This window comes from Nyctibius grandis, chromosome 6, assembly GCF_013368605.1.
Source record: "Nyctibius grandis isolate bNycGra1 chromosome 6, bNycGra1.pri, whole genome shotgun sequence".
Taxonomy (NCBI): Eukaryota; Metazoa; Chordata; class Aves; order Nyctibiiformes; family Nyctibiidae; genus Nyctibius; species Nyctibius grandis.
Window position 1 is genome coordinate 59,716,651 of NC_090663.1, and position 27,224 is coordinate 59,743,874.

The 27,224-nt window shown below is 40.5% G+C and overlaps 1 protein-coding gene across 1 annotated transcript; it reads right to left on the minus strand.

Annotated features, from left to right (window-relative positions):
• SLC39A8 (solute carrier family 39 member 8) lies at positions 1-27,224 on the minus strand. The gene is given in 9 exon segments (XM_068403908.1): positions 1-147; positions 2,802-2,986; positions 3,500-3,707; positions 13,244-13,411; positions 14,342-14,470; positions 14,581-14,703; positions 15,276-15,445; positions 20,704-20,872; positions 27,039-27,224. Coding segments are annotated over 9 exon segments (1,485 nt in total).

A 27,224-nucleotide genomic window follows, 5' to 3' on the forward strand; every position in this document is an offset into this window, starting at 1 on the left:
TCACAGCTGAATATTTTCCGCATACAAGGTAATCATCAGTATAGCAGTAAACCCCGTTAGCAAACCAGCATTCTGAATAAGGAAGAATGTGAGATCCATTTTTCTTCCTGTCACTTTCTCTCGCAGCAAATCATTCATCTCCGGGAACTGAAAAAAGGGATATTTTTAGGTAAGTATTGCCATCTCGTGGTAGCGTGCATAACTTAAGGCATTAAGAACGGAACCATATTGCTACTTTGGACTGAATATTAGCAGTAACAGAGGGTGAAGGCAGTCACAGGAACAGGTCACCCTAATTACCCTGAAAAACCACTTCACCAAGGATAGTAAAATTAAATGGTGTTTTGTTCCTCTCTACTGTGATTTCACCCGGTTGTCTCTCACATAAATATCCTCTTTTTGATTCCAGCAGTCTCCTAGGGTCCAGTTGTTGGTCCATATGTTGCTAGGCGCAGCTGCCCTTGTATTGCTAAATGTTGTGTTTCTTCCTTCACTAGTATAAACAAATAAATACTTCTTCAGGAAACAGAAGATTAAGATTCTTCTGCTTCACCTATAAGCAAATGAAATGAAGCTGAAAACATAGACAAGCCCTCAGAAATAAGAAAAGTGTTACAAAGAAGGTCTGGTGGGCTGATGAGGTGGTGGTAAAGCGAGGAAGAAAGAGTGTTGTGAAACTGGTAGTAACGCATGCAATATTACATTACAGTGCAACGAAGGGATTCTTCATTCCATAACATGCATGATAGCAAAGGATGATTGATCTGCTGGTAACTACAGAAACAAAGATACTTCCTCTGAGAGCCAATGGAGGTGATGGCAGATAAGCCCTGGCGATAAAGTCCTCTGTATGGGGTGATTCAGGGTATGTGTTTGCTGCAGATAAAGTCAACTGCAGTGGATTTTGACAAACATACTCAAATAAGCTTTAAACTCTTCTCCTGTTGTGCTGAGAGTAGTATAGCTGGAATGCAATGAAGACTGTATATTTCAGTGTTAGTTTAGAAACATTCAGGCCAGGTGACTCAGAAGCTGTATCTTTCTTTGATCTCACAAGGCAAAAACAGCCATTGAAGGACAGACTAAGGTTTGTGGGAAGTGGCCAAGCCTTCCCAGAAATCATTCCAGAGCTCTGTAATCCTCTTGCACAAGAAGCAAAGACAACAAACCAGATCAGCTTCATGCCATACAGCAAGGCTCATTTGTGCACACACCTCAGTGTACACATTCTCACATGCCCACAGCCTCACCACACAGTGATCTTACTGGCAGAGGTTGGACTACGCCAATACCGGAGGAAAAAAAAGAACAGCAAAAAGAAAAGAGGAAGGAATGACATTCTAGTTAATCCTACCTGCTTCTGGACAAGCAAACCACAAGTGTGTGAAAATCGTAACAGAAAGCAGAAAGCCAGATCTCTGTACAGAGAACTTGAATACCCTATTTCAGACTTTTCAGGGGGGAAAATATTCAGATAGGTAACTGATACAATCCAAAAACCTATAAAAGGAGAGAGAGATTGCAGAGGGTGGGGGAAAGAGAGAGACAGAGAGAGAGAGACAGAGAGAACAGAACAGATAAGAAAGAAAATAATGTTACCTACTTTGATGGATTTAATAACAAATTTAAGTTGCACCACTCTAAATTTATGCCACGTGTTTTACACATCATAGTTGAGCACACTATTATTCATTATATAGGAGTGAAACTAAATGAAAAGCATGAGCAATTAAGGTACTGCAAACTTGTAAAATAAACTATTTATATTGTTCATTTAACTCTAACATTATTACTTATTAAATCTTATGTTATTACCTAAACTATAGTAGTATTTAATGAAATAGTCACTATAACTTTATGACAGTTCTTAAATGCATATAGAACCAAACTGGGGTCTCAAATCTTTTCAAATTCAGGCCTCACTCTTACAGTTCTACACACAAATGGATTCTCATGGGGCAGGTATAAACACCTTTGCAGATACATCTGTTCTTACAACACTGAATTAAACATAATAAAACTTAAAATTCTTGAAAGATCTCCCTCATTTTGAGATAAAACATCATCATAAGAATAAATTATGGAATATTGCTGACTGCCTGTGAATCCAGATCTTATTTTCCAATTTCTAAATCTGATCTGGATCTTAGCACACTTTCTTTGGCTTCTATCTTCAAGCACACTTTAAAAAATAAATGACAGACTATTTTGAATAGAGTCAGCAAATTTTTTAGTCTGAACCAAGAAACTGGGGCTGACACTGTTTAATTTAAAAAAGAATACGATTTAAGTCAGGATTTTCACCTAAACAACCCCGAAATTATCACTGTGGTTACACACCACCTTTCACTCAACTCAAAACTAAATATTTAATTTCATTTTGTTCACCCTTTTTTTTCTCTTCTTTCAAAATATGGTTCAAATAGACAAATGAACCTTTTAAAAACAATGTGAAATACTTGGCCAGTTTAAAATGCTGAAACGAAGTATTTGTACACTTTTCACTCTTCAATGAAACCAGCACAAATTCATGAAAAGCTTGTCTCTCTTTAAAACTATTTTTCAGCAATAATCTGATCAGCCCTATTTGTAAAATGAAAGGCTTTCATATTTCATGAATAAGCATAACTATTTGTGCACCTCCATTAAGGGTATAATTGATGATTTAACATCTTATAATAATAGTAAGTAGATGACAGTGGCATGAGAGGGACAAAATACTAAATTCTACTGGAGAGACTTAGTGCACTCTTTGTTTTCTTGCAGAGAAATAAGTAACTGAAAACGAAGTTGTATCTCACCATATCTGCCAGAGAGATGTACAGGAACATTCCACCGGCTACAGCAAAGATGATGTTAGGAGCAAAGTTGTTGCCTACTAATATACCAAAAGCCAACCCAATGTAACAGGAACATGCAGACATAAAGTTGAAAAACAGAGCCTGACGAGTACTCATTCCTGCATTAAGCAAGATGGCAAAATCCCCTAAAAGAAAGAAAAAAAACCCACCAAACATCTTCAGAAAACAGTTTTGTGTTTATTTTCTGATTTCAAAGGAAGTCTGAAGAAAAGACATGATTTGTGTACAAATTATAACCCCCTGCTGTTTTTCTTCAATCAAGTAAATGATGAGGATTTCCCTTCAATACTAAGGTAACTGAAATATTCTAAAGCGAGCAGGTGATGCACAATTGAGCTAAGAGCACAGGAACACAGAACTACCTATAATAATTTTTTTAAAAATTAATACAACAGTGTATGCAGTATATATGAACAGGGCGGTTAATACCTATCCAATATACATTCCCAGCTTCCACCCACCTGCACTTGGGAACTTCCTGTGCTAGATGTGTATTTTGGTACTTGGGAAGTTTTTGATGAATATTTTTTCCATTAATTTGTCTAAACTTCCTTTCAATCTATGCCAACTTTTGGCCAGCACAACCTCCTACAACAGTGATTTCCACAGTAAACAACATGTTGAATGAAGTTCCTTACCCAGTTCATGAGGAAACTCTTCACACAAGATGGCTATGGAGGTACTAAGCCCTTGAAACAGAGACAAAGTGAAAGAAGCACCAATAGCCAAACCATCTATGAAATTATGTACGGCATCACTCAGTGTTACCATCCAAGCAATGGTCCCAATCTTTGACAGTGGACGCCCGTTAAGACATTTGCATAAGCTGCCTTGGGTGACCTCTTCCTGGAAAAAAATAACACAATAAAGCAATTAATTACATAAAACACTGAATAAAGAAGCCAACGAATCCCACTGCTGTCTTTAAATTAATGCCAAGTATAAAATAAAGCACTACTGCATATGGAGACCAAAATGCATGGTCCAAGAAGCAAAAGGCTCAGAGCATGAAAACAACAGGCTAATATAAAACTGCGAGGCACGTACACACCAGGGTTCTCAATAATTCCTCACAGAAGTGGAAGTAATTTATACATGCGTTGCCATGAAATAATGAAAAACTTGAAGCAGATAAAAGGAACAGCCATTTTAGCTGTGAGCACAAACTAACCTAAAAAATCCCTGATGATCCATTCTGATAAATTTCTGTACACACATATACTGTAGTTACGTAATATTTGCAAGCATTACAGTATTTCCCCCTAAAAAAATGGATTTGCATATAAGGCATTAACTAGTGCTTACTGGAATACGTAAGCAGTAATATATGTCTGTGTGCCCGTAGTTATATTTATACACCTCTCCTTATCTTGTAGAAGGGTGTAGAGGAACACCTCTTCCTCCCTATGAAAAGGTCACAGATTATTCCAAGAAATTTTCCTTAGTTATTAAAAAGAACATTGCAAATTGTTTTAGTTTTGCCATATCAAATGGAAACATTACCAGGCAACTGAATTTTGAACTTCATGTAAATATAATCATTAATAAATTCTTACAAAATCTTTAATGACAGAGCAGTAAGGTCTGCCTCATGATTTGCTAGCCAGACTCTTATCTGACATACTACATCCTTATATGTAGGAGCTGCCTTGGGACAGGACAAAAGTTCAGGTCAGGGATTTCTGAGTCAGATGCCTATTGCACTACTTGGAACTCATAGCTAATAAACCCTTGGTTGGCTAGTGCCACAACTGCCATAAAGCACACTTACAGCTCCTATTCAGTGCATAGGAAGCCCTGAAATTATACTTTTATGATGTGAAAATGAGCAATGGTATCCAAAAATTGGGAGTTTTCCTGCCGACTCAAACACACAGGTTTTAGACTTGTACTACATGGTCGCCTTCAGTTTTTGGAAGTTTTCCTCTCAACATTTCATCTAACACACAAGCAATGCCAATCATATCTTTAGGATTATTAATTTGTACCTGTACTAATTCTGTTTGAGATAGGATCACTTACGAGTAATAGACCTCTCTCTTAATCCACAAAGGCAACTTGAAGTTCACTTTAAGAAAGAAATACTACAAAGCAAGCCACATGAACTACATATATTCGGTAACTGGAAGTAAAAAGAAACATGAGTATGAGAAAATCCAAATACAACTAGCGAAGCTCTTCGACATATTCATTCAGCTCCCTGAGCTGAAGTTCTTTTCCTCTGTGTGTTCTTCTGTTCCCTGGTGACCATCCTTCAAGCTGCCTAAGAACTGATGGAGCCATTGTTTTGTAGATCGTCCTGATTTCTGGCAAAAGCACATCATCTTTATTGGGCAAGTTTCTAGCTTCGCTGAGGAAAGGGAGTTTGGGACAATGCACAGATTTTCATTTTGAATAATTCATTCACTTTTCTACTAAAAAGGAACATTGCTTTTTTGGAAATCACACACACAAAAACCCCGACAACAAGAGCAAGTGTCTTCTGATAAAGCAACAATATAAATCTCAAGAGACTGCATTTTGAAAAGGTGTATTAGCAACTTCTATTATACTTGAGAAAGGTGGTGGTGGTTTTTGCTCTGTAAAAACTTTCTATTACCAAAAAATTCTCACATCAAATGCCAAGCATCTCAATAAAATAAATGGTTTTATGTAAAGAGTTTATTAGGATGAAAATTCCTACAAGAGCAATGAAAACAGTGAGCAAATAATACAAATGTGCAAAACTGTCACTTGTACATACTTGTTTATGTTTGTTCTCATCAAAGCACATTTGTTTTTATGTGGGGGAACCATGTGTGTGCCTACAGTTTTCTGAGGGCTGTAGGGGCATAACTGGCTTAGCCATAGAACTAAGTAAAGGAATACTCATTTTCTGGTACCAGTCGCACAGCTGAGAATTCCAATGACAGTCCAAAGCATTGCATATGTATGACAAACATAAAAATCCGATCTCAAGGGCTTTTTTGTTGAAATAAGTAATTTACAAATATACATGCTGAACTTTCTATGCATGTATGAAGAAAATTAACATTGAGTAAGAAGATGCTATTAAGAACCAGCTGTTGAACTCATCAAGAACAGAACTGACTCTAGAAATGTGCTGAGGTTTGGGTTGTTTTATCTCTGTACTTCTTTCTTTAAGTAATTGCAGTTAATTTAGGGGAACATTATTTACTTACTTCTAAAAACTACTTTCTTGATCCAATCTTTCAAAATGCAGAAAAAATTGCAGTTTAAAAGCTAGGAATCGGTTTCTGAGAGGCTTCTGTAATACATACACAGCTATCTGCCATTTACTGCGTAGCTTTGAAGTATCATAATTCTTGCCTGTAATCTATGTTAGATAATGTCTTGACTTGTTCTGTAAATTATATAAATACCATGACATTGCTTGTCTGGGTTTACATTCTGAACTTTACTAGATCATGTGTCCGATAGAAGTAAATGAGTGACTAAAACATATCCTTAATGCTTAAGATAAGGCAGACTACTGACAAATTTACCCTACAAATATATAAGATTTCAAGGCAAAAACTAACAATGTCTGTTTCTGCTGTACTGTTCCCACTTTGTCATGGTAGTTTAGCAGGCGTCACAGAAGAGATGCCAGCTAAGGAGCTCTGTAATACCGAGCTGGACTATCAGGTCTGACTTTTATTAATTATTAGTGCAGTTCTGTATGATTTGTATCTCCACAGTTTATGGTAAACCAAAGACATTCTTGGTATTTTTGCTCTTCTGAACACAATTTTTTCGTTAAAAGTAATGGCCTCTCCTTTGTTCCCAAACTTAAGAAATTACACAGAGACTCTCTTATTTTATCCTATGATATCTCAGCAGATTACTATTGCTATTTCTAATGCATCTCTGACTCCCTAAGACATGAACCACAGATGTCCTTTTGTGTCCTCTGGAAGTGCCCACAGGACCAAGAAGGAATCCTGACACTGTCTCCAGGGTATAAATAAAGGCTACCATAAAGTTTTGTTATACAACTCTAACATTGTGCACTCGAGGATACAGACATTTCGGCCGTTTGTCTCTGAAACAACTTTTCTCCAAAGTTACTGTTGTCAAGCCATATAGTTTTAATGCACAGTAGATACAAATTTGGGGTAAGCACAAAAGAGGTTTCCAAGGTTGCAATTACTGCTGCAAGTGAAACCTGAAAGTATGTGTCTAATTAAACGTTTAGATCTACACTGGCAGTCAGTCTGTTCTGGCATTAAAAGAGAGAATATGGCTGGATCCCCATGGCTGAAAACAGCTACCACACTTTGGCACAATCGGACTTCAAACTCCCTCCTTAAAGCCTACATGATGACTTCTGGCTACGTTGTGTTCACCCTCTCTAATAAGCTTTAGATACATTAAAATTCTGTTGGGTATGTGTTGGCTTATGCCAAACAGTTCCTTCATAAATACCAAATGCCTGTAAAGCTGAATGCATACCTACCCTCATGGCACTTCCCTAGCTGCCCCAAAACCCCTCAGCCACATTGGCCCTCCCCTGCCCTCTAATGACTCTGAAGGCTACCTGGCCCCTTTGAACCTGCCTGAAGGAGGAAAAGAATAATGATGGCTTTTTTGTAGCTACCTCCAATATCAGCATCGGGCTACCTACCACTGGGATTTACTTGCAGCCAGCCTTGGCTCCAGAGTAGATTTTACCCTGTTACTTTCAGGAGGTTTTAATACAACATATTATTTTCCTGGCTTTGAAGAAATGGAGAGTAAGAAAGAATGGAAAGCATTGTTCTTATGAAAATTCATAAGTAGAGGAGAAGAACCTTTGTGAAATTTTAGGTTCTTAAAGTCAAGACTGCATGTAAAAGGAGATGTACGAGTACTCCACAAAGGATCTTGGGGTGACCTACAATACTTTATGATCATGAGCACTGCATCTAAACTAGGTGCTAGAAATAAATGCTATATAGTTACATTTTATTATTATAATATATGGTATGATTTTGTTATGTTTATGTTATGCATAAGCAGATGGCTAGCCAAAGCATAATAATGGAATAGGTCCAGATAAAACTTCTGGTAAACAGGGAAGAAAAACAACACCCACAGAATCACAGAATGTTAGGGATTGGAAGGGACCTCGAAAGATCATCTAGTCCAATCCCCCTGCCGGGGCAGGATTGCCTAGACCATATCACACAGGAACGCGTCCAGGTGGGTTTTGAATGTCTCCAGAGAAGGAGACTCCACAACCTCTCTGGGCAGCCTGTTCCAGTGTTCGGTCACCCTCACCGTAAAGAAGTTTTTCCTCTTATTTATGTGGAACCTCCTGTGTTCCAGGTTGCACCCATTGCCCCTTGTCATGTCAAGGGATGTCACTGAGAAGAGCCTGGCTCCATCCTCATGACACTTGCCCTTTACATATTTATAAACATTAATGAGGTCACCCCTCAGTCTCCTCCAAGCTAAAGAGACCCAGCTCCCTCAGCCTCTCCTCATAAGGGAGATGTTCCACCCCCTTAATCACCTTTGTGGCTCTGCGCTGGACTCTCTCTAGCAGTTCCCTGTCCTTCTTGAACTGAGGGGCCCAGAACTGGACACAATATTCCGGATGCGGCCTCACCAGGGCAGAGTAGAGGGGGAGGAGAACCTCTCTTGACCTACTAACCACACCCCTTCTAATACACCCCAGGATGCCATTGGCCTTCTTGGCCACAAGGGCACATTGCTGGCTCATGGTCATCCTGCTGTCCACCAGGACCCCCAGGTCCCTTTCCCCTATGCTGGTCTCCAACAGGTCTGTCCCCAACTTGTACTCATTCATGGGGTTGTTCTTGCCCAGATGCAGGACTCTACACTTGCCTTTGTTATATTTCATTAAATTTCTCCCCGCCCAACTCTCCAGCCTATCTAGGTCTCTCTGAATGGCAGCACAGCCTTCTGGTGTGTCAGCCACTCCTCCCAGTTTTGTGTCATCAGCGGACTTGCTGACAGTGCACTCTGTTCCCTCATCCAAGTCATTAATGAATATATTGAATAGTACTGGTCCCAATACCGACCCTTGAGGGACTCCGCTAGACACAGGCCTCCAACCGGACTCTGTCCCATTGACCACCACTCTCTGGCTTCTTTCCTTCAGCCAGTTCACAATCCACCTCACTACCCGATCATCCAGACCACACTTCCTCAGTTTAGCTGCGAGGATGCTGTGGGAGACTGTGTCAAACACTTTACTGAGATCAAGATAGACCACATCCACTGCTTTACCATCATCTATCCACTTTTATGAGGTTATGTTCTCATAAAAGGCTACCAAGTTGGTTAAATTTGACTTCCCCTTGGTGAAGCCATGTTGACTGCCCCTAATGATCCTCTTATCCTTGATGTGCCTAGAGACAGCACCAAGGACAAGTTGTTCCATTACCTTTCCAGGGATGGAGGTGAGGCTGACCAGTCTATAGTTACCCCGGGTCCTCCTTTTTGCCCTGTTTGAAGACTGGAGTGACATTCACTTTCCTCCAGTCCTCAGGCACCTCTCCCATTGCCCACGACTTAGCAAAGATGATGGAGAGTGGCCTAGCAATGACTTCTGCCAGCTCCCTCAGCACCCGCGGGTGCATCCCATCAAGGCCCATGGATTTATGGACGTCCAGATTGCTTAATTGGTCCCTGACCCAGCCCTCATCTACCAAGACAGACTCCTCCTCTATCCTGACTTCCTCTGAGGCCTCAGGGGTCCGGGGCTCCTCAGGACAGCCTCCAGCAGTATAGACAGAGGCAAAGAAGGCATTCAGTAACTCCGCCTTCTTTTTATCCTCTGTCTCCAGGGCACCCACCTCATTCATCAGTGGGCCTACATTGCCTCTAGTGGTGGCTTTACCTGCAATGTATTTGAAGAAGCCCTTTCTGTTGTCCTTGACCTCTCTTGCAAGGTTTAATTCCAAGGAGGCCTTAGCTTTCCTAGTTGCCTCCCTACATCCTCTGACAACAGACTTATATTCCTCCCAAGTGGCCAGCCCCTCCTTCCATGATCTGTACACCCTCTTCTTCCTCTTGAGTTTGCCCAGCAGTTCCCTGTTTAACCATGCAGGTCTCCTGGTACCCTTTCTTGACTTCCTACCTGCTGGGATGCTCTGATCTTGAGCTCGGAAGAAGCAGTCCTTGAATGCTAACCAACTATCTTGGGCCCCCTTACCTTCTAGTACCCTGTCCCATGGGATTTCCCCTAGCAATTGCTTGAAAAGGCCAAAGTTGGCCCTCCTGAAGTTCAGGGTTGTGATTCTGCTAGCTATTCTGTTCCTGCCACATGAGATCCTGAACTCTACCATCTCATGGTCACTACAACCAAGGCTGCCCTCAACCTTCACTGCTTCAACCAGACCCTCCTTGTTAGTGAGGATAAGATCCAGCAACGTTCCTCTCCTAGTTGGCTCATCCACCATTTGCATCAGAAAGTTATCATCAGTGCACTGGAGGAACCTCCTGGACTGCGGCTGGCTGGCTGAGTAGGTCTTCCAGCAAATATCAGGGTAGTTGAAATCCCCCACGACAACCAGGCCCTGTAATTGCGAGACTGCTCTCAGCTGCCTGTAGAAGGCCTCATCACCCTCCTCATCCTGATCCGGTGGCCTGTAATAGACACCCACAACAGTATCACCCCTGCCAGCCTGCCCCTTAATTCGCACCCACAAACTCTCAACTCGCTCCTGATCCGCCCCTGGACAGAACTCAATACATTCTAGCTGCTCACTCACTTAAAGAGCAACTCCACCACCTCTCCTTAGTGGCCTGTCTTTCCTGAACAGAATATAGCCATCCATGACCACATTCCAGTCATGCAAGGTGTCCCACCAAGTCTCTGTAATTGCCACTAGATCATAACCCCCTGACCGAACACGGATTTCTAACTCCTCCTGTTTATTCCCCATGCTGCGTGCATTGGTGTACAGGCATTTCAGGGAGCGAGCTGAGCACACCGATTTCACCCCAGGGGGATGGGGGGCCTCCTGGTCTACCTCAACACTAGAGCATTGCCCCAGTGGTGCAAGCCCAGCTACTACCCCATCCCCCTTCGAATCTAGTTTAAAGCTCTCCGAATGAGCCCTGCTAATTCCTGTCCCAGATCCCTTTTGCCCCTACGACATAAACCTTTCCCATGTATCACTGTCATGTCTGGTGTCTTATAAAACCAGCCATTATCAAAGAACCCAAAGCCCTGCCTGTAGCACCAGTCCTATAGCCAGGCATTTATGGAGAGAATCCTACTATTCCATCCCACGTCATCACCCGAAAATGGAAGGAGGGAGGAGAAAACAACTTGTGCCCCAGACTCTTTCACCAACCGGCCTAAGGCCTTGAAGTCTTTCTTCATCCCCCTCTGACTACGGGATGCAGCTTCCTCCCCACCTATCTGGAAGATCAGCAGCGGGTAGTAGTCTGTCGACTGCACCAGGTTGGGGAGTTTCCTGGTGATATCCCTGATTCGGGCTCCAGGTAGACTGCAGACCTCCCTGTGATGAGGGTCAGCTCTGCATATTGGGCCCTCAGTTCCCTTTAGGAGCGAGTCTCCAACAACTAAAAATCTTCTCTTCTTCCTTGTGGAAGAGATTGCTATACGCCTGACAGGTTTTTCTGACTGTGGTGAGACCTCTGATATAGGTTGCCTCTCCACCACATCCCCATTGGACTGGCTGTATTCTACCAGGGCCTCATATCTATTTCTCAGAGGCACCTGGGGAGGCGAGGTAGGCAAGGAGGGCACTCGCCTTTTGCCACGACCATAAATTTGCCTCCACTCACTCCTTTCATTTAGGTTACTGTTTTCCACCTGAGAGGGGCAGAGTACAGGGGTCCCTCGATCCTGGGAGCTCTCTGGCAGGTGCTCCCATTTTTGTTGCAGGGAGGGCAGAGCCTGGCTCCACCAGTCTATTTCCATTTCAGCCTCCCGAATGCTCCTAAGCCTTTCTACTTCGGTTTGAAGCCTTTCAACCTGGCCTTGCAGCTGTGCCGCTTGGCTGAGCAGATCATCTACCTGCTCACAGCGCACACAGCCCCCTGCCACCAGGGAGATGCTGTAGCATTCCCTGCAGCCTGCGACCTGCACCATTGCCTCCTTCCGTGGGAGCTCTGTCTGGGTTCCCACATCCATTTTGGTCTTCTTCCGCCAGGTGGAGACCATTATTCTTTCACTGAGCTGGTAAATACCTCCTGGTGACACCCTTGGTTCACAGCTCCTTGGCGCCTTCCTCGTGCCACCCATACCACTGCTGATGACTGTCTCCGCAGAGAGTGAAGGGTTCTTTTGTTTGTTTTATAAATCTACAAAATACTGTTTAGGGACACTTATAATACTAATTCCCTCTTGGTGCCCATGCAATTTTAATTATTAAGCACTTTTCTTCTAGGTTTTAAAATGCCCAGTATCCACCACACTTCATGACATTTCTACAGTAGGGACAAGTACAATTTTGGTACTTTAAACTGTGTGCATCAAATGCCCTGTGAGCCTGCAGGGTCAAAGCAGAACTCTCAGATTCTCTCCTAGCTGTTAGGGCCTGCCTCTGGCTTCCTCTCCTGCTCTTCACTGCTCCCCACAAACAACCTACTGGCTGAAGAACATGGGTGGTAAACCAGAAATCTCTACAATGAAAAAATCTGCCTTAGCCATGAGAGAATTGTTTCTATGTGTTCTTATTTTTTCAAAATAAGGGACAGCACTGCTCCTCCCTGTACAGGGAAAAGAGTAAAGAAGCACACTAACTTTCTTTTCCTGCTTCCATTTTCTTCTCAGACAGAAGAAAGTCATATTTGTAGTATGAAAACAAACACAGAGAAATACAGAGAAAAAATCTGAAAGAGAATAATACTTAAACCAGGACAGGAGGAATGGCTTCTGTCTCAACATATTATCTCCATAATTCCCACAGTATCCAAGTATACTGGACTAGGACAAGCAGTGCTCACAATATACTGCATGAAAGTTACTGTATTAGTTTTCCCCATGAATCATTGATTCAGAGGAATCAGGTTTGCACACTTACGGCTTTACGTAGTCAGGAACACAATATGGATCGTGCAACACTAAAACACACTATCACTCTTTAAGCAAAACAATAACAACAACAACAAAACCAAAATTAACTGAATTATCTGATTAAATATATATCTCTGTCCTACCCATCTTGACACTGATACCAATTAGCTCTTTTTGTTGGTTACAAATCGAATGCATCATGCAGCTTTTGTAAGCTTGCCCCAAAAACCCACGTTTTTTTCACAGGGCTCAAGCAAGTTATAAACTACAAGTTTACAAAAACTTGACAAAAGTATTAAAAATTCATATTAACTCTCCCCTCAGATATGCTTATATAATTGGCAGGGATAAAATAAATAAATAGACACAATTTTCATACCTGTGCTGAGACCACACTGATGCTGTCAAAACCAAGATTTCCATTGCCCTCTATAACAGCTGAATTTGCATAACACGTCCCCCCATTGCTGGATGATAGTGGTTTAGGGGGGTTAGTCTTATCCTGAGAACGATTCTGTTCACCATTTTCGAAGTCATTACGGCCAGTCTAGGTGACAAATAAATAAGTAGGTAGCTAATTAAAACAAAAGCAAAATATTAAACATAAGAAAATAGAGACCAAAAAAAAAAGAAGAGGTGGGCGTGTCATATTCATGCTGCCTTGCTTTCAACACCAAGTAAATGTTTAAATGGGCAGCAGTAAACATTTAAATGTTTAAATGAACTTCAAATGTATCTAAGTTCCTAACTTAACTCTTTCTTCTAGCTAATCAGAATACATGTGGGGATTTTTCATTTTTATACCTTTATATAGAACCTCCCAAGCCAAACACCGGACCGTAAGTGATCAACACTTGCTAGTTATTCATGGCTGCTTGTCAAATAGAGCTTATTAGCTTTGTCAACTGTTCCCCAAAATAAAGGGCAGCAAATTAATTTTTTCTATTTTTTTTTGGTGCAGTTATTACAAACAAGGGACAGTTGATCTTCATAACCTTCAATATCAGCAACAGTTTGGGAGGGGGGACCTTAAGTAAGGTAAGAGTAGGAAGACAGGAGTTTCCTTCGCAAAACATGAGCAGACAGGGCCAAAAATTTTGAGAGGCCTTTCTTTGAGACAAATTCAGCCTCACTCATGTGAGCACACAGAAAACGAGTACTCTGACATATGGGTAGAAAGCAGAGCCCTGTGCAATATGGATAACTTTAGTGTCACTAAAGCACGTCTGTGTACCAGAGCATGGGGAAACACAGAGCTGAAGTTACTGAAGGTGAGATTCAGGCACTGTCAGCACAGTTACACTTCACAAATGACTAAGAAGGTATATATGTCACATCGATTTCTCCTGCCCAAAGGGGAGCTCCAGGGGCAGACTCTGTTCTCTCCAGCTCTTACATATTTCCACTTTTTTCTGATGCGTTCAGCTAGCACAGCAATAACTTGGCCATTGAGAGCAACTAGACATATGCCAGTGACAGCAGACCATGCTCACATCTGGATTCTACTCCCAGCGCTGCTTTTAACTCCCTCAAAAAAGGGAGATTGCTTCCCCTATCCATATAGATTTTAAACAGATATATCAGAATACGCAGTAAGACTGAATTCCTCAGATAAAATGGAAAAAATCCCACATTTTATTAAACTATCAAGTATCTCATAAAATATAACAGGTACCTTAAGGCAAGGCTCGTTCAGTTAGTGATACGTTTCATTACCTGGTTATAGATCTTCAATATCACTTTAAGAATCCTTTCCACAAAGAATAGAATATAGAATCCACCAAACACTGCAACTGCTTTCTCAATATAGTTATCTACATTGGGATCAAACCCAAACGCCTAACAGTGAAGAAAAAAGCAATGCAAGTTAGTCTGTAATCTTAGCACATTTCCAGGAAAAAAAAAACCAAACAAAAAACCCCCCAAAAAACCCCAAATGCCCCCCACTCACTGATACTCCTCTAAAATATAGATTGTTTCTCTGTCAACCATGAGTTTCCATGAGGCTGAAATTATGAAAAATCCGGACCTTTTTAGATTTTTTTAACTTGGATTAAACGTTAACAGTGTTTTAATTCAGTAGAACTTTACAGGTGGAATGCGGTGGTAAAATGCCAGACAAGGAGGGTCTAACCTGTAGCCCATTAAAGTTCACTAGAATTTTATCCAACGCATTTCTCTTTCTGCCGAGAGGCAATATAGCCCTTGGTCTTTCCCATGACACAACTAGATATAGATCTTGATGGCTCTGCTCACTCAGCCAGAAAGAGATGGTAGCTAATGGCACTGAAGCCCACCCACAACTCTTGGGAGATTGCAACCCACATGCAGAACCCAACTGCAGTATGCTACCAAAATTCATACAGTTTAGAAACTAGTATGCAAACCAAATAATGATTCCCCTTGCTTACCTCTGGAATGAGCTGGAAAATTGCATTAGAAAAGAGAGTACCAATGGCCAAGCCCACAAAGTAGGTTAAAACCTTGGGGAAATATGACTTCTTTAGGAGAGGAGTTAAAATCAGTCCCAGAAGTGATGCCAAGTTAATGATAGTCACAGCCAGGAACCCAAATCCCCAAACTGTGGATAAACAAGTAGAAATATAAGATATTTTAGTATAACACCCACTTCAGGCTGTTTGTGATTTTTCTAACAGCTACACTGGCATGGAATTGGGGAAAAAAGAGTGGTTCCCTGGCTGAAATTATAATTCACAAATATAAAAATCTTAAAATGCATAGATACTTGAGATGCATACCTGCAGAAAGGAAATATCTGGAAACATTGTCTGGGACTACCATATTAAAAATGGAAACTGTGCTAGTATAAGATCTGGGATAGCCTATCTGCTGCTAGTATAAATCAGGTCTCTCTACAGTCAGTGAAGGGTAAAAATTAAGGCTTAGGCCAACACTCAAAATAGCTATAGCACAGACATAAGACAAAACTTCTTACTAGTCCCAGGGTTAGATCCAATTGTCATTTACTCCTAAGAAACTCCAAGATAGAAAGTCTGCTGTCTTGGCTATACTAGATCCAAAAAATCCTTCCTGATAAAGGATGATTTCTTCAAATCATCTTAAGGTGGTAACTTTCTGTTCCTAACACTCCTCCTCCTCTAATTCAAAGAGGTTCTGCTGGCTGAAAATGCTGCCTATCACTGCTTATCAAACAGGTGAGGTGGCAGATAGCTGATAGTAGAGGCAATTATAATAGAGAAATGAAAGCATATAAAAAAAGAGGTTCCAGGTTCAAAAAGATGGACATGTGATTTAGCTACACAATGGGGAAAACCTTCCCTAAGAAGTGGCAAATGCACCAGAGTTGACCAAAACTTAGACTCCTTCACCATAGGCATAGTCTCAGATTTTTAGAGTTCAGACACCAGGACTTGTACAAAGCCATACCATAATTATTCTGGAGTCTGAATTATATGAAGGGGGTATGCATGTGGTTGCTGTTGTTGTTCATAAGCATCACAAAGTTGTGCCTCTATGCATGACTACTGTTTTTCCCAGTGACATCTCAAGTCCCTGTGAGTACAGAGAAAAGCTTCAAAGGTTGCACGGAAGAGGTCTACAATGCTGCCTCAAGTGATGCCACAGAACCACAAAGTTATCCACACAGACAGTGGGTTTGTCTATAAAAATTAATCACAAATAATAATCAAAGCCAACACAATGTTGGCCGTATGACAACAGTTTGGTATAATCCAGAAAGTTGCATCATTATAAGCTTTACAATATATGTGTAGAGAAATTACGATAATTTCCTTTCTGCATAGCAGAAACTAACAGATCAGATTATGATCTGCAGTCTAACTTTCCTGCAACACAATCAGCAAACATACTGAGCTAGATTCCTCATCTGCAACTGAGATGGCTCTACTTTGTTTACAGAGTGTCACAATTTTTATATGTAATGAATTTTATATTGTGTCAAGAACAGAAAGCATTAGAAACATTTAAAGATTTGCAGAGAGATTAATTTCCATTAAAATAAATTACAGTTAATCTCATAAATATCTTTTTAAAATCAAACGGGTGCAAGCTGGAACACAGGAGGTTCCACATAAATAGGAGGAAAAACTTCTTTACAGTGAGGGTAACTGAACATCGGAACAGGCTGCCCAGAGAGGTTGTGGAGTCTCCTTCTCTGGAGACATTCAAAACCCGCCTGGACGCGTTCCTGTGTGATATGATCTAGGTAATCCTGCTCCAGCAGGGGGATTGGACTAGATGATCTTTCGAGGTCCCTTCCAATCCCTAACATTCTGTGATTCTGTGATTCTGTGAAATCTATAACAAACAAATGGGCTTCCAATGACAAACCACTGTTCACAGTTTGGGATTACTATAGAAGCACAAACCTCTTTCAGTTTAGTATACAGACAACTCCTACACATTATTCTGTGCAAAATGTACATTTTAAACTGAGTTAACAAAACCCCATTTATCAGATATGTGTACTTGCCCAAATTACTCCATCAGACACAGGAAATTAGAACAAGTTTCAAAAATTACATTAAAAAAATCAGTACTAACTACTTTTTACAACAAAAGACAAAGAGGATAAATTTACAAATTGTGTGTGTAGATCAGTGGATGACAAAAATGATAGGAGAATAGAGCTTAAAACCAAGCACAGAAAAATAGGTTATCGCCAAATTGTGAGAGAAGTTCTCATGATACTATATGCTTCACTAACAAATGGTCTTTCATGCTGGTACTCTTTGTTCAGAACAGGAAAACATACTGGGACACTTAACTTGAAGTACATGTTATAAATGATACAACTGTGACCATTTAGCATGCTTAATGCAGTGGGTGATGTCTCATAACGTACTAAAGGACCTGTGCTCACAAGTAGGGACATATTCTAACCCATTGGTATGTAGTATTCCCTTTTGTCACAAAAAAATAGTAAAAGGAAAGGCCTTTCTTCTTCCTGATTTACCAGAGATTAGGGGTGCCAGAACATAGATGTGGTTTTACTTTTAAAATTCTGTCCTAAATCTGGATAGCCCAAAGAACTTGGCATTTTACATATTGATATTTTGTTTCTGATTTACTCACCCGAAGTAGAAGAATACGGAAGGATTAAAATAAGCAATTAATTAACCTCAGACAATGAAAGAATACATTATTATCCATCCTAAGCATTCTACAGATCTTGCAATGAGCCTCAGTAGTATGGGGAATAGTTTAAACTAATGAAATTTTTAAATGTATAAAATAAATCTAAGATCTTTCTTATACATTCTCCAGGAAGGTGCTCCTGGGCCTTGTGGCAAGCTTTTCTTTGAGTTCAGAAAGACCTGAAGTGTAATTGGGGCGGGGGGGAATTACCCCATAATTACACAATTACAGGAACTGGTACTTCAAGAAAAATACCACAAATTGGGGAGGAAGTGATAAAATTCCAAGACAACCGATGTTGCCAAAAGTTCCTGCGTTATGGACCATATTTCACAATATCATGTATGCAGTGCTGTCTTAAAATCGGTTTTATTCACTAGGACTCCATCCACACCAAGCTTTTCATGAGTCTATGCATCTCAGAAAGCTGGCTAGTCTGACTTTACGTATTAGAGCAGAGCATTCTGCTTAGGACACACACTGTCTTCCCCTGAGACTGGTGGCATGGTCAGCTTTTGCCAACTACCATTATTCTTTCTGTCTCTAGAACTGTAGCCCCAACAAAGAGACAGTCAAGGTACCCAAAGCCACATGAAATCAAAAAAATAAAACAGCAAGTAACATGCTCTCCTTAGGACACTATTGCTCAGCATTGCTCCTTATAAGAAGTGGGGATGACTGCTCTGGGCTTCCTGAGACAGGCTCAGGCTCTTCCTTAGCCCTGTCCTGGGATGAAGAGGAAATAAGGGTATGAATATCCTTCTGAAGAAGCCAAGCAGAGAGCACAGAACCTATTCGCCTTGGACAGAAAGAATGCCACTGAGCATGTTCAGCTATTTCATGCAGCTCTATACACCTCCCTATTATCTTTCAGAGAAGCAAGAAAGGGAAGGACATGAGTGTGCCCCTAAGGTCAGCTAGGTTAGATGAGAGTTATACAAACCCCGAGGAAAAAGACATGCTATACACTGCCTTTTAACTTCTGCTCTGCTTCGACAGCACTTTTTTTTTTTTTTTATTGCAAGTAGGTGTCCCGTAAAGCTTATTGTACTGATTTCTTCTGTATCTCTTGTCCGTTTGTATTTTGGAAGACAGAATGTTGTTAAGTGTGTGGGAGTCCCTGGGCAGAAAACTCACATAAGCACAGCTGGAAACATGCACAGAGGATTTTGCTTCATGGGCAGTAATTGAAATCAGCTGGTCTCACTGCTGCCACAATACAGATTCATTTTGTGATAGGGTGGGGATGTGCATAAATCAACATCTGCATTTGGCACTAGGCCTTTCTGTGAATCTCCCTTCAAAACAGGTACCACTATGTGTCACAGCCTCATACACTTGTGGTTTTAAAATACCCTAACCATGGGCCTTGCAGATTCCTTGCGCTGCAGCCAAGGGAGGGGCAGGGAGAAGGCTGACTTGCTTATCTGGCTACTGGACACTGCTTCTGAGCTAGGAGGATAAAAGAAAAACAAGAGGGATGGTCTAAATAGCTCAGGAGGTTAACTATAGGTCAAGCTTTCCACGTACAACCTACTTAAACAGCCCCAAACACAAAAAAGAGAAAGACAGATCCTACCCTCCGGTGCAGGTATTATGGACTTCTTGACGATATGTGCCCTCATACAGTATAAGCAATCTAGAACAACCATGGTAAATTGATGCCATGGTTTCAGTGATTAATCAAATATAATTCTAATTATTCACTGACATAGCTAAGTTTTAGGAATGATCTATAATTCCTAATAAATATAATTCATTTATATTAATCAGAAAGTTACTAATACTAATATTTCAAAAGTTATGAAAAACACTTCTGTATCTCTCCTCATAAATATTGACATTAGGCACCTGCTCACCAAAATCCTCACTTTTAATTTTAATTCAGCTGACTCCCTTGGAACAATAAATTTGTTTGGAACACTGAACCAAATAAATAGGCCATTACATATTTGATCCTTATCAGTGTAACAAGTGACTTCATTAACCAGCTGAATCTCCCCTGTTCTGCATTTTTTAACTGCACTGTACAGTTCTGTGCACAATAAATACAGAAATAATTGTGAGAAAAATAGGAGGAAGGAAGATTAAGGCTACTCAGCCATGTGACGATGTTCCACGTGGAGGGGGCAGCACAGAAGATGACATGAAAGCAGAAGTCAGAGCTTGGAAAGAATACGAGTATTTTTCCTCAGTAAAACAGTCACTGGCTCCCCTGATGTGATGACTCCCACCTTCCACTTGAATGCAGTCCCCTAATAATTTTACCTTGACTTGCCTTGATACACGCACATCCCACTAAGTCTGATTTCCCACTGCAAATCACCTGCACAAACTTCCCTTCTGTACTCCCATCTTCTCTCCTATTAACCAGCTATTAGCGAGAGTTCTTATGCTTCAAGGCACAAACCATTATCCAAATAAAACAAGTCAGAAAGATTCTTCCTTTAATGGGCAAATTATTGCATAACTAGCTACTCCGTTCTTTCACCTTTCTCTAAAATATTTTGAATAGATCACTGTCAAGAGATAGGATATTTGTTTAGATAGTCTGCTGATCTGAAACAGCATTTTATGTTCCCACTTTACAACTATATCCTCCTAAATTACAGACTCCTGTTATGTATAGAGAAATGCTTACTATTCCTCTAAGAAAACCCCACTCCCATCGAAGTATAAATGCAACTAATATGAACTAACCTTGTAAAGAATGTGGTTTAGATGTATCCGCAAAGTTTTCCTGATGATCACACGGGTGAAAGAATAGCTGTTGCAAAACAGCGGGACATACTGTAGAGAAGCTTGAATTTGATAGGTGACTGTTGTTCGGTATCCCATGCAAAGAAAAGATTTCCTCACCACTTAAGCACTGGAACAAAAAGGGATTTTGCTCACTTAATACATTAATGCAAAAACAAAAAATAAGTCATACACTGAGAAATCCAAGAATTACAACATGAAAATACTGTAACACATTTTCAAGGAAGTGTACACAGTGTTTGTATGCTGTGCAGGAAAACACTGTGATTGCTCAATGTGAAGCAGAAGTGATTCAAAGTATTCTAAGTAAGATAAATCACAAATCAATGAAACGTGTTTCAAACAGACATTTGCAAATCTTATGCCCTATGAACCAGGACAGTTAAACCTTACAATATATTTGGAAAAATAGCTTCAAAGTAATTAAAATCTCATGTTATTACAAAATAATTAAATTTAAGAGCAGCTAGATACAGTTAAAATCTCAGTGACAGAGTATGTCAGAAAATGATTGGTAATTCAGTGACTGCTTAATCATCTAAGTGACCACTTCTACTTTACAACAATGCTTCTTATTTATCTCCCCAAATTAGCTGTTTAAAAATGGTCTAAACATTAGCAGCACTCAACATTTTTCATTCATTTTATAGCAATAATTGTTAACAGCAAACATTGTTTTGTAAAACCATCCCGTATTCCAATGAGAGAAACTCTTACTTGGGATCTCCACTTTGCCTTCAGCTCAGGACATAACAGTATCTAATGTGTCAAGGACAAATGTACTCAGCAATGCTAAACCAAGACAAGGGCTGGGCAGTTGCTCTGTTTGTTCTTTTCAACCAAAAAGACAAACCATGAAATACCTTAAAATATAAATCTACGGAAAAACTGAATATTTTTATATGAAATGTTCTATACTGAAGTCTTCCATCTAGCACTTGCCATTTATTCACATTCATCATTTCCTACAACGATCAATAAGGAAAGTGTTCTTTTTGGGGTGTAAACAAAAGTGGTTTGGCTTATTGCTGTACAACAGATACCAAGGTTGAGTCTCAAGACAAAAAAAAAGTAAACATTTTCCTTCTATATGAGACACCAAGTTAGAGCATAACTCTCCCTGTAGCAAATTTCAGTGTGGTTGCAAAAGTAGAGCACTGGAAGCCCTAGCAAAATAAAAACAAATGGTCACTCCTTGCTCTTTTCAGTTTTGCTAGCCTTCAGATTCCACAGCACTTCTCCAATAATTCAAGATTATTATTTATAAAGCAAATTCCTTCTAGAGATAAGTCAAAGCAACTGCAAGTCATTTAATTCAACAGAGCTGCTTCCGCTTCCATTAATAAATATTTTTCTAATACTGTCCAAAAGCTGAAAGGTGTGCACACATCATTTGAGTGTGACTATTTCTGATTTAGCTTGGAGGAAGAGACCATGCAGGCCAATTCAAGTGACTACAGCTCAGTTACATCCGGGATGTTTCTGTCCTTCCTCTTTAATGACCCAGTCTAGCATAGCACTCAAGTACATGCTTGAACTTAAACCTAAGTATAAAATTTGTTAAGGCCATGAGACCTTGAAGACTCAAATATATAAAAGCAATGTGCATATACTTTCATCTTTCAATGTCAATGCCAATGTCAAAGTATCACATATAAAACAAATATAGCTTGACAACAGAAAACGTTTTTGTGTTTTAAAGCATGTTGCTTCATTTAAAGTACACAGAGAAATCATCACTGAAGATACAGTCTCTTAACAGCCCAATACATTAACTTCTGGAGCTTTCTAAACTGGTTATGTGCCTAATCATTTTACCATTAACTCTGCATTATGGAATAATGCAAAATACATGGCTAATATGTCCAGTGTGAAACAAAGAGAGGATGGTTGTGGTCTACAGGAACAGTTCCTATATGGTGCTTCTTGTATTACTGGCTCATAAAGCCATTTCTGGAAGTCTACAGTGAAAAGCCCTTAGAACAACAAGCCAGTAGGAGCTGAGAATTCATAACATAACTATCTCTAAGAGAAATCATCTCTAACTATCTCATTCCTAGAAATACAGAATGGATTACTAGTATTTTAAAATACTAATATATTAGTATTAATATTAATTCACAAAAATCCAAACCATGCTGTAGGCAGAAAAACTGATTATGGAGAAAAAATAAATCAGGCACAGCATGAACTGGTAAACTTCAGACTTGTAACTTTGTAACATACAAACAAATAAGCGAGAAATACCATCGGACAAAAGCTCTTCTATGTAAAGATGAGAAACAGCATTTTATTTAATTACTATTATTATTTTGATCAGGGACGAACCCAGACGATAATGATTCCTATAAATGATTCATTGTTATAAGTCATGTCATCCTCTCAGTAAACTCCTACATACATCCAAGAGCTCAAAAGCAAGCTTGCAGAGTTCACAGGCACAATTAAAGGATTAATTAAATCTATTACAAGCCTTGGATTGGAGCAACTCATGTTTGCACACTGCAAAACGCTGCATTTATCTTTGGAGGATAAATACATTAAGGCAGCCACACTGCTGTAAAAACATAAGCTATTTATTTTGTAAGACTGACGGATGATCTCAGCAGAAAGGAAATTTAGCCTCATGGAACAGGGGACTGAGACTGACATCCTGGCTCACCAAGTCTACCGTCATGTCTGTCCCCTGCTATTCAGCAAGCCTTGTCATAGCGATTATGTGAAGGCACTGGCTGTATGCAACTGTCACCCAGTACTTAATAAACAATTGCAAAAAAGATATGACATAACTGATTGTGTCCCTGAACTGTTAAAAAATCGTTTCAAAAATGCTTTCATCAAAATTGGGGAGGACTTAAATGAGTAGAATGTACACAATTAAAAAGTATTCAGACTTAAAAAAAAATTAAACCCTCAACTGGGTTATTAAAATAAATGTTTACTTTTCTCCTGGTAAGGCTCTCCCAAAAATGATTGACCAATATGGGATTTTTTTTTTATGGCAAATGAAATAAAGTGATGTCCAACTATCTAGAATCTCTTTACATCAGTATCTTTATATATTGAAAGCAGATGCCAGCTCACTACATCCTCTGAAGGAAAGGATGGGATAATTGCTCAGACAAAAATAATGCAGAGAGGACCTCTAACTGGAAAATTAACAAAAAAAAATGCTACAGAACCAACCATCTGGTAAATGCTTCAGTCCTTTTTCTGATCTTCTGCCATGTTCTTACCTTTGGTCTACCTTTGTTTTATCTGTAGCATTCCACATGTGAAGTACTAAGATAACCCAACAGCAACCTGGACTGCAGTTTCTAGGTGTTGCCAGATCAAACGCTAGCCTAGCCCACACCAGGGCTGAGCAGTGGGTCACCCAGTAGCAACAGCAAAGAAAGAATGCAAGGAATACCTATCTGACCAGCATTTTTTTTTTTTTTACTTAGCCTGAGCTTGGATAAGGCAAAAGAAAGACATATGACTATGTCTTCCTCAACTAATATGTAACAAATTAAAGCATCTAAAGCTGATGTGGTGACACCTTTTTCTCACTCAAAAAATTTGCTTTCTTTTTTGAATTTTACAGGAAAATAAAATAGCATCTTCATGGACATCATAGGAAGTAAGTTACCATAAATGCCTACATGAGTATACGTTCAAACACCATCATCAACAAATTAAATCATTTTTTCTTCTCCCTTATCGTCTCAGGTCAACCTAGTATCAAAGGAAAACAGAAATCAAGCATCCATCTTCTTCTGGCTTACACATCCAAACTCTTTCTATCTTGAAGAAAATGGACCAGCTTCTGGTAGATCTTCTTGTGTGAGATTAACAGGCTTACCAAAATTGTTATGAATGAAACATTAAAACTAAACACTAATACTGGGATAAAACTAACAGAGACTGTTCCTTCCTGCCAGTTTTTGCAGTGCTGTTATCACCTGTCCCTTAAAGATCAGTTCTCTACTAAAAATTACTTCAGGCTTGCATGAGGGACTCTCTGATAGAGCAGGGGTGTGCTATCTTGATTGGAAGAAAGGCCTGGGAGTCATCCCACTAGCTCTGGACACTAAAGTTAAGAACTGGAAGTCTAAGATAAACTGGTTTCTTCCTACAGTCAGATATTTATGCAGCTCGAATACATGATTCAGGCTACTTGAGAAAGGCCTGAATCACTCTCCAGAGGAATTTACTTTCCTCCTTTAGAGAATCAATAGAGCTTAGGCCTGTGGTGCCTTCCAACACACAAAGTTAGATTAGGCCACTTTATGTCTTCTGTCATAACCGGTAGATACTCTAGATTATCAACTTGTAAGCACGAAGAGTCAGAGTATTTGAAAATGGTCACGTATTATTTACTTGGTATGAGTATGCATTTGTAAGCACCACCTGCCCAAAGTCCTTGATATACCTAACATCTACGAGGGATCAAAAGCCAGTAGGTAAAATGCACTTGCTTAAATGGTACTAGCTGATGGAGCAGCCCTAAGGCCAATTTTAAGAAAGAATACAAGTAACTCGGAAAAAAAGTATACACATTGTAGTACGGTACCCTATATATTATTCAAAATGGACACAACTAGAACAGGCCTGTAAAAAAATGTTTCAGTTACACTTCAAATGACTTCTGAGGAACAAGCATTTACAGTAATAAGAAAGAGCATTACTTTTTTTTTTTTTCTCTGTAGCCTGTGCCAAAGCCTGTGAACAAGGACTACATGTTTTTGCAGAGGGAAAACCTGAAGGACTGAAGAACCTACTCATTTCTATGCCCTTTTGAAGAAAGCTCCTTTTCATAGCCACATCCAACACTGCAAACTTGTATTTAGCGCGTGTGGCTGGGAATATTTATGTTTTTAATACAGTGTGTTGGAACAGTATTCAATTTGTGAGATTTGAAAGCAGTGACTAGCAAATATTGCCATGCTTATGCTGAATACTACATTGATTTCAGTGGCATTAACTCCCAATTAAACCTTTAGTCAGGGTAAAGACATCAGAATGGCACTCTTTCTAAAACAAAGGGAGCTTATCCAAGGTTTGTCTTCTTCACAGAACAAAGAAAAGAGCTACTACTTCAAATGTAAAAAATATTTCTCAAGGTTCCTAGAACCATGCCTCTTCTGTTTCTTAGGGAGCTGAATTAAACCAGAGCAAATAGTCATCCCTGCCTTCCTTTCATTTTCGTGACTGACTTTGTGTCCCTGATTCCTGAGCATAAGGAAATCTCCACCAGTCTCAATATTCCTTTGGAAAGGGAAAGATTCCTTCAAGGAAATAAACTTAGTCTAGGACATGACAGAGATATGAAATTACATACTTTAAAAGTAGCAATGAGGTCTGAGTTTTGTATGGAGAGTAAAATATTTTTATGGTTCAAAGCTGCGTCGGGGGAGGTTTAGACTGGACAGAACGAAGCAGTTCTTTACCGAGAGGGTGATTAGACACTGGAAGAGGCTTCCTAGAGAGGTGGTCGATGCCCCAAGCCTGTCAGTGTTTAAGAGGCATTTGGACAATGCCCTTAACAACATGCTTTTAACTTGGTCAGCCCTGAACTGCCAGGCAGTTGGTCTAGATGATCGTTGTAGGTTCCCTTCCAACTGAAATAGTCTATTATGAATAGTGGTATTCCAACACTATTTAGTCAGTAAATTAAACATTTTAAACACCTTTTGGCAGGTACACTGACGGGTGTACATTTTGTCCTCAACTTAGATGAAAGACGCAAACATTTCTGAAAAAGTTTCTTTACACGAGTAGACTATCACATGACAATTGCATTTTAGCAAGTCCTGAAGATTTGCTTATCCAGCTCTTGGAGGGAAACACTAGCTGATTCTCATACGCTTTCTGCTGTTGTCCAGATGCTATTTACCCAGGAAAAGCGCCAGTTGAAGAGCTGAGCAATGAACAGGTAGAGCTAATCCCACGGGCAGCCCCGCACCGCAGCGCGGAGCAGCTCACTAATGGATGGCAGTTTCTCCCCTGCCGCAACCTGGTCTCACCAGTGGACCGGTACCTTTGCCCGAAACCCGGGCTCAGCGCCTCAGGAGACCTTTGCTCCCTCCCTCTGTCTCTCCCCGCTTTAACGTGAGGAAACACGACGGCGGCGAGATTTAAGAAACTCCAGAGCTGCCCACCCGGCTCGGCGCCCTTGTTCCTGGACGTGCGCTCCCAGCCCAGCCCTCACCACCACCGCCGCCGCGGAGTCCGAAGCGGCACCCGCACAAACCCGGCTCCCGCCGCCACCGCCCCGGGGGCCACCGCGGTACCTGGTTGTGGTGCAGGTGGGTCAGCGGCAGCAGCGCGCCCAGGGCCGGCGCGGCGCCCAGCCGCTCCAGCAGCGCGGAGAGCTGCCCCGCCGACAGGCTGTGGTTGGCCCCGAAGACGCTCAGCACGTCGTCGGCGAAGGTGGCGGGAGCCGGGGCGCCCCGCGCTGCCGCCGCGCCGGGGAGCAT